At 48.3% G+C, this 12,807-nt stretch overlaps 1 protein-coding gene across 2 annotated transcripts in view; it reads right to left on the bottom strand.

Moving 5' to 3' along the window:
* Positions 1–3,950: 3,950 nt before the first annotated feature.
* The window catches only part of NBAS (NBAS subunit of NRZ tethering complex), a 336,415-nt gene continuing 327,558 nt past the window's right edge, over positions 3,951–12,807 (bottom strand). For both annotated transcript variants that reach the window (XM_034659882.1, XM_034659883.1), the window contains one exon: positions 3,951–4,374. In XM_034659882.1, coding sequence (XP_034515773.1) covers positions 4,099–4,374 — 276 coding nt within the window. In that variant the 3' untranslated portion in view covers positions 3,951–4,098. The remainder of the gene's footprint in view (positions 4,375–12,807) is intronic.

Below are 12,807 nucleotides of genomic sequence, written 5' to 3'. Positions count from 1 at the left end.
GGGCCTTACAATAGCGGAGTGGTGTTGTCAGGACACAGAGAAAGCCATCAAGTGACATTGCCCAGAGTCACAGATTAGCCAGGCTGGCCCTCCAACTCAGATCCCAGCTCCAGCCCAGGGCTTTGTCCTCAGCCACGCTGTCTCAGCAGTAGGCCTGTGGCTCGTCCAGACCGAATTCCATCAGGTGAAAGGCGGCCTCCTTGCTGAGTGAAAATGCCAATCCGGGCCCTTCCCCTTGGCGGGAAAGCCCTGCCTCTAGAACCGCTCCAGGGCCATCTCTGTCACACCTCCTATGGCTTCCCTCGCTGCCTGATGGTTGTGGAGGCCTTGGTTTCTGAGGTCTGCCCCTTGTGCCCTGAGGTGCCCTTCCAGAACTCACCACCGGGGAGGAGAGACTCACACTCCAGTCCTTCACCACCACCCTCAGAACCGAGTTTACATTGTAGTCCAACCAGTCTGCTGTGCTCCCTGCTGGCTCCCAGCCCCAAGTGGGGGTCCGATGCCACAGCTGTGGGATCTGCAGCGTCAGGCTCGAGAGCCATCGGGACCGTGGAAGATCAAGCCTCGCTTCTCGTGTCTCCCACGGTCAGTGGAGAGAAAGCCCACGGCATGGCTGCTCGCACAAGAGGCTCCCTTTTCTTCTTTTCAAGCCCCAAACACCTGTGAGTCTATTTTCCTATTTTCTCATTTTCTAAGCCATCTCAGTTTGATAATGAGTTTAAAGTTATTAAGAAGTGATACGGAGTCCCAACCGTTGGAGCTCAATGACAGCACGGAGCTGCTGTGTTCAGAGTAACCCGAGCAAGATGCCACCTCTCTCCAAAGAATAGGGCAGAGCTGCATTTGAATGCTCTCCTGCTACATTTACCATAATGAGTTTCCTTTCCAAAAAGAGAAGACCCAGTTTTCAAGGGGAAGCTTAGCGTCCCACAGGCGGTGCCTTTCCGACACGGAGCCCCCAGACTCGGGCTGCCTCCACGCCAGATCTAAATTGAGCTGTGGGTTAAAAAAGCGAGGGGCCTTTTCATTCCTCTGCTAAGTCGCTCCCATTGACAGGTGGCTCCTGCTCACCCTGGCATGTGAGGGCCCGGGGACGGGTAGGCAGGGCCGGCCCTCTCAGACTGAGAGCTTCAGCACTTCTGGTCCCGGCCCGCCTTTCCAGAGTGGGGCTGGACGGACAGACAGGCCAGGATTAGATCCTGAACATTCCTTGTCTGCTTCCGAGTGCAAGGCAAATGGCCAGAGACATGGGCGACAAGAGACAAGGAGCCAGTGACATCAGTCTGGTTCCCCAGCTTGAGGCCTCACCCCTAGATCATTCTCACCGGTCAGGGTAGAGGGGTGAGGGGGCTCAGCATTGGTAGATTTTAAATTTTCCTCAGGTGATTCTAATACGCAGCTGTGATCATTAACCCTGGGTCCCGATGACCTTGCAGGTGCATATTAGCACTTCAGGTCCTCAACTTGTCCTCTTTTTAGTAAGCTGAGTGATGCTGTAATTGTCTACCGAGAACATTCATGGTGGTCAAAGACATGGGCACATTTTGGGAAACGTGGAATGCTAGGGAAGGTCTGAACGAAGGCCCCTGGTATTGCGTGGGAAGTGGGGGAGTCTGGACATTTCGGTATCCGAGCTCTCGAACAGGCTGGGGTACCAGCAGGCAGCTGGAAAGACTCCGTGTGGTTCTGAATCAGACCGCCTCCCATGGCACCGCAGTTCCGTTACTTTTAGCTTTGTGTCGGGAGAATGACTTACTCTCTCTGCACCTCGTGTCCTTATAAGATTATCAGTGAGGATGAAATGAGCTAATGCAGTTCAAGCTTGGGGTCTGTGTTTGGGGTGGGGAATCCCTCCACGGAAGCAGGGCCAGGCACCGGTGAGGGAGACGAGTCCCGGGGGGCGCAAGGCAGCAGCACGACCTTGTTGAACCACACGGATCTGGAAGGCAGGATTAGCCCTCCTGATGCATAAGAACACGAGGCTGAGAGATGCGGTGACCTGCCATCAGACACCAGAGGCCCACTCCCTCCTCTGCCCACGCCGGGGTCCACTCTCCAGGCAAGCCGCGCTCTGAAGTGTGACTGCAAACAAGGCCCAGTGCAGCCCTCTCTTACTCTTTGTTTTCAAAGAGAAAGTCTTGAGATAACTGTTAGGAGCTTATACAGCAACAAAGACATCAGATTACCTCACATCTTTTACGTTTATGGTCAACATTCTAAATACCAACACAAAGACCAACTCTATCTTCTAGAGCGTTTATGCACTTGGTAGGAATCTGGAATGTATTCCTCCTCCTCCTTCTTTTTTTCTTCCATAGAAACTGCTCAAACTTTGCAAATGTGGCTTCTGGTGAGGACATGAGTCCGATCAGAGAAATGTAGTTTATATGAAGGACTCCCTTCCACGTAAGCATGGCACAGTGGAGACCCACAATTTGCCACTGGCCTTGAGCGGTCACTTCAGCCCTCTGGCCCTTGGTTTATTTATCTGGAGAGTCATGGTGTTATTCTGGGCCTCAGGCCTATAATTCTGCAATTTGAAGAAAAACATTTCTGGATGGATCCCATTAAAATGGACTGTGTTATCTCAGAATACTGCTCACTTTATGTTTTCCTCGCCTGAAATGATGGAAGATAGCTGTGAGGTTAAAGAAAACCCAAGTGACCAGTAGGCATGCTTCCTGGGAGTGGCTCAGTCAAGGCCATCTGGTACAGCTGGTGTCCTCAGAGATCGAGGAAGGCCTGTCTGGCCTTGTGGGTCTCTCTGCACAGGTGTTACCTAATTGGAGAGGAAAATGTTGACCCCTTTCCTCTGACAGCATTTCAGAGGCTTGTGTAAGCCATTCCCAAATTCTGAGCGCTACCAAAGGTTTGGACAAGGAACTCAGTCCAGGGGTAGACAACTGGTCAGAAGTCAGAGGAGTGGGCTATGAAGCCGTGGGCTATGAGGCCAAGAAATCTTGTCCAAAGTCCAAAGATGGTGAAAAAAATTTTTTTTGTTCAAGCATTCTGTAGCTATCCCCATCGGAGTAGAAATGAGTGAAGCCAGTGATGAAGAGAATGGCATGGACTGTAAGGAAAATCGATGTTATTCCTAGAGGGTGGGCCTGACCAGCTGCTGCCCAGACCACTGCTGGGGCTTGAATCTGGTGTCAGGCTCTCACAAGAGAAAAGTCCAGAACTTCCATTCTGAGCCTCCACCTTCAAGCACCCACTTCTGCCATGGAAGCAAGTGCCAGTGAGTCATGCATCAGGGTCCTCACACCCCTGCGCAGGGGACACCACTTCTGTGTTGGTTTTCCTGACGGTGCTGCCATCCATGCCCTTGCTGTGATGGGCTACATGCAAATTAGTGACCCCCCAGGAGGATAAGTGCCCACAGCGGCTCTGTTAGCCCACCCAGCTGGTTATCTAGATTCCAGATATGCAACTTTGCCCACCTTAGTACGGTGATGTTGGTAAGTGTGGGGACCCCGAATTCAGTAGGCACCTCATGTGCTCGTAAGATCTGGCTGTGGCCTCACAATCGTGATTCATGTACCATAACACTAATGAGCGGGGAGGAGGTAACATGTTTTGGGCCCCCACCATGTATCTCACAGAGCCTCACACACACAACCTCACGTAACTCAACAACTTGTGACATAAATACAACCCTCACTTTACACGGACTGACTAAGGTTCAGAGCAGTGAGTACTTCGAGCAAAACCGCATCACTGACTCGAGACAGCCTTCCTCCGTCCTAGGACATCTGCTCCCACCCCTAACCGTTCCACACACATTCCCCCTTTCGAACGCAGCTTACCCACCACCACATCCAAGATGTCTTCATTCACTGTGTTCTATCCAGAAAAGGCAGTTCAAAATAAAGATGAAGAGTCAAGTCTCTCTTAGTGAGAAAATATGTTAACCAGTCCCCGCAAGAAAGAAAAAGCATAAACGACGCTCATCACTTATGTACAGCTTTATTTGCAGTTTGTTGGAACCACTAAGAACAGTCGACAGATACACATGACGCTTGTGGAACAGGATTCGGGTCCGGAGTTCCTTCCCACCGGGTGGCTGAGCAACCGTGGCCACGCCGGGCCAGGCTGGGCTCACACCCAGTGCTGCCCCGCGCTGAGCGCCACGCTGAAGGTTCGCAAGGCCCGGTGCGTGCCTCTCACGGCCAGGAGGAGCGAGCCCGCTTCGGCTTCGTGGCCGGCCTCGCGCAGGTGTCTGGCCAGCCCCTCCGCATCCCAGGGCCCCTGCCGCGGGCTGGCCAAGAGGTGCTCAATGATATGTGGGTAGAAGGGAGTGGAGATGCACTTCACCAGCAGCCTGGCGTCCAGGAGCAGGGACAGAAGCTCTTGGTCACAGTTTGAGTCATTCACCTTGAAGAAAGGAGACAGGCAAAACGTGAGCGTGGCCTTGCCCAGTTCTCGCCAGCGGACTCATCGCGCACGCCCTCCGCTGGCTGCTACACACTGCCTTTCCGCCTTCGATGTCCTAAACCCCTTCGCCTGGAATAATGGTGCTCATGCCGGAGACAGTCTCTGCCATCACACACACGGGCTCGCACACGGCTCCCCTGCAGCATCAGACACGGCCACGTAGCAAGAACCCCGAGTCATGGCAACAGCTACTAAATACAGAGCGCCAGAAACTGCCAACCGTGGGCACGTCTTACCTCCCCGACTCGTCCCGATTCGACCTGAGCAGTCACAGGGGAGGGGAAGGAGGGGTAAAGGCTTTGCCTCACATCATGGCAGGTCAGGGAGTGGGGACAGGAGCTGTATCTAGGTCAGTCTCGACTTCAAAGCCTGGGCTTTCAACAGCAGCATTTACCAGCTCATTGTCTCACCATGGTCCATGTCCCGGAACCACAAACCTCTCCTGTACGTAGACCCATATCCATCAACCCCACTGACGGAAATAGGGTAACGGACAGGAGGGCTGTAGGCTATTCTTGCTTAAGCCTCTAGAAAGCTCAGTACCAAACTTACCTTTTTAAGAGTTTTTTTAGAAAAGATTTATTTTAGAGGAAAAGAGAGCTTAAGCATGCAAACCCATGGCGGGGAGGGGCAAAGGGAGAGAGAATCTTCAAGCAGATTCCATGCTGAGCAGAGCCCAATGTGGGGTTCGATCTCAGAACCCCAAGATCATGACTTGAGCTGAAATCAAGAGTTGGAAGCTCAACCGACTGAGCCCCCAGGCTCCCCTTTAAGACATTTTTATGTAGTTTTGGAGACCAATGTAATGGGGCCCGTTTTACCGGCTCTTTCAGCTTGGATATCCTTTGTGTTTCTTCTCTCATCTCATCTGCTTAGTCTCTGTATGGTTTTCCATGGCTTTGACACTTAGCTTATGCTTTTCTATTTAATATTATTGTCTATATTTTTTGGTAAGGAATCAAGTCAATGTTAATCACACTCAAAACTCTGAGCCCCTCATTTACATCGGGGTGTCACAAAACAGCTTCATGATGGTTCTTCTTAATGTCACTGTGCATTTTTAGTAATTTTGGTTATAGGAACCTCAGAAATAAAGTGGCATTTCAAAGCCAATTAACTCATGTGTAGACCAACTATGTTATACAACTGAATGCAGTGTGGTCTTCCTGCATGTTCTGTGACAAGAAGGAAAGGCTACTGAAGATGAGGTCCACTGTATCCACTAACTTCAAGAATTAAAACAAAAGCAGTTCTGGAAACAGGAATTACGGTCCATTGTCAGAGAGCATCTATCCTTCCTGCAACCTAGCATTCCTGTATTTATTTATTTATTTATTTATTTATTTATTTTATTTATAATGTTTTTTTATTATATTATGTTAGTCACCATACAGTATATCCCTGGTTTTTGATGGAAAGTTCGATGATTCATTAGTTGCGTATAACACCCAGTGCACCACGCAATACGTGCCCTCCTTACTACCCATCGTGATCCTTTAAAACCAACATAAACGTCGACTCCAAGGCCATCTCTGGGATGACATTTTCCCTAAATCCCTAGGCCAAGCTGATTCCTCCTTCCTCCACCCTCCGTGGCCCTTTATATCGCTCCTCACGTGGTCGTCATCTGTAGGCCTGTCTCCTCCACCAGACTGGGGGCTTCTTGAGGGTACAGAGGTTTGAGCCTCCTTCTAGTCCAGCATCCAGTTTAATCAACATTTGCTACACGGCTGAACAAACCTACATTATTGAACATTGTCACATTTTTGTAAACCGCGCAAGCATATGATAAGAATGCTCTCTCTGCAGAGAATCTGAATAGAGCAGGATTTTAGAACTGCAGCGACTCTGCCAACCCCAGGCCTCTCCCTCTGTCAGCCCGCGCACACACAGCTCCCCCGCCTTTGGCTCAGGAAGACACTTCAGTTGAACTCAATTTAGGACCTTTTGTTCTTTTTTGTTTTTAGAGGCTAGATGGTAGGAAGGGAAAGTGGTAGGAAGGACCAGCTTTTCTGCAGCAAGGGGCATGGCTGCTTTCAACACTCCCCACCGGGGGCTGCTGAGGGGTTCAGTGCACCTTCTTGCCTTCCGGCTTCCCTCCTCCTCCTCCCCCTTCACAGTGAGGGGACGAGAACCTTGACCCCATGCAGGTGCTGCCCCCACCATCACCATGTCTACACTTACGGGGACAGCTGCCCATGTGCCACCTAGGACTTTGCTCAACCCTAAAGCACCCCTTTAAGACCGCTATTATCTCATTTGAGGAATGAAGAAACCCATCCAGTGAGGTCAAAGTCACGTGCCGAATGCCACTTGGCTGCTAACTGGCGAGGGGGACTAGCAGCCCTCAGCCTGGCCTAGTTTACTTGTCCACTGTTTGTTCGCTTCCAGAATATGGCCTCCTCTAGAGCCCAGATCTTTTCTTTGTTTACCCCTGCATCCCCAAGGGCCAGAATAGTGTTGGCCACATGCTAGGGGCTTGGCAAGACGCGTGGGATGAATCCGTGGGTGAATGAATAACCCTAACGCTCTCACCTCTCCTTGGTACGCGGCTGCCTCCTCGCACGCATGCGCACACGCACACACAGGGCGCCTGAGTTACTGTGCGTGTGATTGTTCAGTTCGCCCTTAAAAAGAAAGAATCCGTCCACCTGGCCCTCTAGGAGGGCACAGAATGTGTGCCAGGATGCTCCAGGCAAATGTTTGATAAAATGTACAGATAAAAGTCTCAGCATCCAAACACTGCAGGGCGATACCTTCTTTGCGGCCCTGAATAAGTCTTCAAGGCTAGGACACCTTTATTATTCTGTTTACTCACGAGCCCTCCCTTCGGGGGTCTGAAAGTCTCTGAGAAAGGGAGTGATGGATTTTTCCAGCTCGAGGAACAGACAGGGGTTCTGTCAGTGCCTGCGGCTGCTGCTCCTCTCACTCCCCTCTTCTGTTTGCTTTGCTCCGGTGCAGCGGCATCCTTACAGTCGGTTTCCTCTGGATGCGCCCGGCCTCCCAGAGAGCTGCCTGTGCTGGCGGGGTGGGAGTCCACGGCAGGCGGGCAGGGACAGGGGAGGCGTCCGCCCTCTAAAAGCTACCCTCTAAAAGCTATGTACTCCCGTGGCTAAGAAAGCCTAAGGCAGAAGTGGAAATCAGATACAGAACTTCCCCTTTGGCCCAGCCAGAGGATCCCTCAGGAAAGGCAGAGTCCGAGATCGCTGACCTCCACTGAGCTGGGCAGTGGCGGGGCCAAGGTTTGGGAGGGGGGAATTTTGGTTTAGCATCTTGTGATCAGGGGCTGAGAAAATGAAAGTGGCTGAGCTTATTTCCTTTCTCTGACCTTGCACCAGGTTCCAGCTCTTTGCAAAAGGTACAGAAAGGCCAGAGTATACTTTATAACAGTCACGCACAAGGAAAATACTGCACAATTATTTTGGGCATATTTGGGACAAAGTAGAAAATGAAAGAATATAGAAAGAAAGATGGGCTTTGTGGGGACTTGTTCCAAAAACTGCATTTTAAAGAAGAGGAGCCTGACAGTCAGAGAAGAGATGGATTGCCCGAGGTCACTGAGAGCCAAAACTGCTTCTCTCCCCACACCTGGCCTCTGCCTCAGGGGCGTCAAGGCCGGCTGGGTGGTCCTCCTCCGCAGAGCAGAGCGCCTGGCGCCCAAGCCTTCCTGGGTATGACTGCCTCACTGCTGAGTTGCCAAAGTAATTGGTTAAGCCTCAACTTTTCTTCATTCTTGTTTTTGACCAAAATTCTAATTTAAGGCACTAAAAGTCTGGTACTGTCTTACCACCCATTACTCCTAACCTACTTTATTTTCCTTTTTGAAATTTAAAAATAAAAAAAGTAAAAATAGTTTGAAAAAACAAATCATCGATATGTGGACCACCAGAAAATTACTTTTTCCTCTTTCTTCTCCAGTAATTCTCCATGTGCACAGAGATTTTTTTCACAATTATGCGGTACTGGTAGTCTACTTTACTCATGATATGTTAAAAAAAATTTAATGTTTTTACAGTTTTCATTCTTAAAAATTGTAATGGCTACAAAATAGTCTACTGAGTGGGGATAACAGTTATTTAACTTCTCTTGTTAGGAATATTTCAGCTGTTTTTAAATGTTTGATTTTATTGAAGTACTACCAATGAATTTTTTTATGTATGTGCTTTCTTGGAATCACTCCCGAGGGATGAATTACTAGAGAGGCATTACCAGGGTGTTCCGGGACAAACTGTGCCCTCCCCACCCCCGTTCCCATGTGGGGTCCTCACCCCCAGGGCCTGAGAATGTTACTACACTTGGATAAAGAGCCATTATAGAGGTCATTAGGTTTAATGAGTCAGGTGGGTGGATCTTCATCCAATCTGATTGGTGTCCTTAAAAAGAGGAGAGGACGCACACGTAGACCAAGGGGCAACCCTGTGAGGATGCTGGGTGAAGGTGGCCGTCTGCAAGCCAAGGAGAGAGGCCTCAGGAGAAATCAATCCTGCTGACACCTTGATCTTGGACTTCGGCCTCCATAACCCTGGGACAATAAATTTCTGTGATTTGAGTTGCCCAGTCCCTGGTGCTTTGTTACCACAGCCCACGCACACTAATACATGAGAAAGAGGACCTGAAACCTTTTTGGGCCTGGACGTGAATGCGAGCGCAGCCACAGTAAAGTCAACCGTCCAGTTTACAGGAGAAGCATCCGTGGAAGAGTGTGTCAGTTTCACTGTAAACGTCTCAGCTTTGGTGGTTATTATTTTGAAAACAAAATTATTTTGCTAATTTAGGAGATACATAATGATACTTCTAGGATGCTATAATCTGACTGTTTATTTGCAAGGACCATTTTTTCCCATGTTATTTCCTATCATTTTTATTTTTTCTTGTGGGAAGCATCAAATCCTTTGCTCCTTTACTAGAGTCGTTACATCGTTCTTGACGTGTGAAAGAGTTCTTTGTATAACTTAAATATTAGCCCTGATTTTAGTTATAATTAACATTCTAAACTGCAATTCTGTTTTAGTTGTTTTATAGAAGTTTTAAATTTTTATGTTGTTAGGAAAAGAACTATTCCTTTATGATTTTTTTCTATTGTTTTAAAGCTTAGAATTTATAATTCCTCAAAGGATCTGATATATATTTTTTCTGACTTTTAAAAATATGTAACTTTTTAATTGATCAAGAATTACTTCAGTATATAGTCTATGGAAAAACACACATCGCTGACATTTGCTTGACTGGTGCTTTCAGAGCTTGAGGAAAAAATATGTTGTCATTTCTGGACTCAGCTGGATGTTTGAAATAAATATGAAACAAGTCCAGGAGGATTAGTTGATTTAATTCCTCTGATTGAATAACTCTGAATTCAAGTGAGAGGCAGTCTGGTCTTGGGAAGAGAAGACAGGCTTTGGGCTAGAGACCAATTTCCTATCCTGGTTTTTTTGCTGAACAGCTGTGTGACCTTGTTAAGGACAATCTCTCTGGGCCCCAGATTCTACATCTGAAACACAGACCGTCTCTAGGGGCTGCAATAACCTATGCTTTTAAGTGCCCAGCACAATGCCTGGTGCAGAGTTCAAGTTCAGTAGAAGGTCAAAGTTATTACAGCCCAGCAAATTAGGCATGAAGTGTGTTCTAGAAGGGGAGGGTGTACCCATACCATAAAATGGGTAACGCTTGCCATCTCAGTCACTGATTATTTCTTCCGTCAGTAATTAATTTTTGAGAATAAATGAAACTTTGCAGATCTTGGGAAAGAAATCTATTAAAGCACAAAGCGCTACTGTCTTCCAAGTCATTAAAATGTTATCTGCTTAATTCCAGTTTCCACAACAGGTAATGAACCTTCTCTGAATTAAAATCTTTGATTTTATGGATCCATACCAAACGAAGAGTAATTACAGTAATGAGGTAAGCTGAAATTCCAGTCACATAATGTATGCAGGGCCTCGTTCCAATTACTTTAAAGAAGATTATTTAATATTATTTTACTCTTTACTTGAGGACAGGATATTTGTCTCATTTTTACATATACTGCTACTAATAGAAGTTATTAAACACCAACAACAAGGGCAGAAAAATAAAAGGGCAGCACAATAGTATACTTGGATAAGAAAAATGCCCACAGGGTTTCTTCTGTACTCTGTTTATTTGAATGATATCCAGACTCCACTTCTCGGTGGAAGCTCCAGTCCCTCTCCCGGCACGGAATTTAACAGCATACCTCTTCTGAAACCAAAACGAGGACAAGTCATCTAACTTGTGCTCTAACAACGGAAGAGAATCGTCGAAACGCCAAGCTTGATCACCTCTATGACCACAGCAAATGCTGCATTGAGGGCCCTGAGTCTGGTTGGTTCCACACTCGGTACCTACCTCCCTTCCTACTTTCATTTCTTGTGCTGTTGTTTCACATGCGAATCTCCCCGTAATTCCTTGGAACATATGAATTTATTTTACTTCATCTTTACAAACATCCTGCCCACTCCTCACTCCTGCACGCAGTACCAGGCTGTCCACCGTCAGTGCAGCCTAGAAATCGAAGAGATTAACCTACAGGGAGTGAGCTGCCTGTCACCAGAGGTATCCAGCTAAGAATTGTGTGAGAAGGCAGTACGGAGGGAGCCCTCCAGAGTGGAAGAGACTCTCACTAAGGAGGTACTAGTTGGAAACCTGGGTAGAGTTACAGACAGGACAAAGAAAGGGAGGTTTCTTGGTTCTCTATAACGACGTTAATGTAAAGATGCGTTTCTGAGAATCTTGAAGCCTCTCCCTCCAACCCAGACACAGGTGCCCTGTAAGTTATGTTGGTAGGTTCCTGGGCCTTCAAGGCGAGACAGAAGAGGACGAGAATCACCAATACTAAAGTGTGGGGGCCTCTCCACGCAGGCAACCAATCCTGAGCAAGTCCATCGGGTGGGGCTAAGAGCAACATGTTCAAGACGAAGGTGAGCTTTCAGTCTGGAGGTGCTCTCTTACCACGAGCTTTATCAAAACCGGCAGGGAGCACCCTGGGAGGTGGTGAGCTACCGACCCCCCGCAACGCTTGCCCAGGACCTCGGTGTCTGAGCGGGTTTGAGAAAGGAAGCCCTGTGGGGGGGGCAAGTTGTTAGACTAGCTCTGCCCAAGTCTCTTTCAGAGCTAATATGACTCAGATGCTTGCAGCAATTTCATTTCTCTGCAGAGAGCGCCCTTTCCAGAGAGAACCCTGTTACGCTAAAAGGAACGGCACAGTTGAGTGCAGACTCTGAATGTTGGGGCCAGAGTTTCAGTTTCAATGCCAGCTGCTACCAGCTGGATGAGCCCAGGGTCTCCGTGTTTTCATCTGTGAAACTAGAAGGCGATCTTCTCACAAGATTGTTAAGAAGAGAAAGCGGGGACGTGCCTACCACCATGCCTGGCCAAGAGCTGGAACCAGCAAGATGGTAGTTATTATAAGCTTCAGAGAGAAATGCTTACGTAGACTGATAAGGCCTTATACCCTTCCTCTGTGACCCTGAATTGTTCTCCCACCAGGCATGGTGGTCCAGGACAGATCCTGAGAGGCAGGGTGCAGGCCGAGGCACTGAGCAGTACTAAAGAGAAGGAAGCAAGCCGTCAAGGGCAGACACACACAAATCTGGAACTACTCAGTACACAGAACCATGACGGATTGACATCTGCTTACAATGGTGAGTGACGAGTTTTACCCTGTGGGAAATACTCCAGAGAGGAGATCTGAACACAGCAGCAGGAATAGCATTCTTGGAGAGTAAGGTTTTGGAGGTGAGCGCAAATCTCACTGAGGCTGATGGACAGAAAGCCCGACCTAACTTCGACTTGCGATTTTTCGACTTTACAAAGGTGCACAAGCGACACACGTTCAGCAGGAGCGTCACTTTGAATTTCGATTTTGGATCTTTTCCTGGATGATCCCCTCTCATGATGCTGGGCAGTGGCAGCAGCCACAGCTCCCCGCCAGCCACGCAACCAGAGGGTGAACCCCCGATACACTGACCCCCCTTCCACACCCATACGGCCATTCTGTGTCTCACCCTCAGTGAGAAGTATCCAACAAACCGCGTGAGATATTCAATACTTGATTATAAAACAGGCTTCTGCGTTAGATGATTTTGCTGTAGGTTAATGGAAGTGATCCGTGTGCGGCAGGTGAGGCTAAGCTCCGATGCTGACTAGGTTAGGTGTATTAATGCATTTCTGACTTACGATATCCTCAACATACGATGGATTTATTGGGATGTTAACCCCATCGTTAGCTGAGGAAGATCTGCACCACGCAGGGTTTTAATGATTCATCAACGACATAATCTCTAAGAAAGACTTTCTATTTCTTCAGGAAAGAGGCTGCTGGCCATTTGTAAGAGGTTCCACGCTCAACACTCGAGG

Source organism: Ailuropoda melanoleuca, chromosome 4, assembly GCF_002007445.2.
Source record: "Ailuropoda melanoleuca isolate Jingjing chromosome 4, ASM200744v2, whole genome shotgun sequence".
NCBI classification, from domain to species: Eukaryota; Metazoa; Chordata; class Mammalia; order Carnivora; family Ursidae; genus Ailuropoda; species Ailuropoda melanoleuca.
This window is presented reverse-complemented; position numbering and strand designations above follow the sequence as displayed.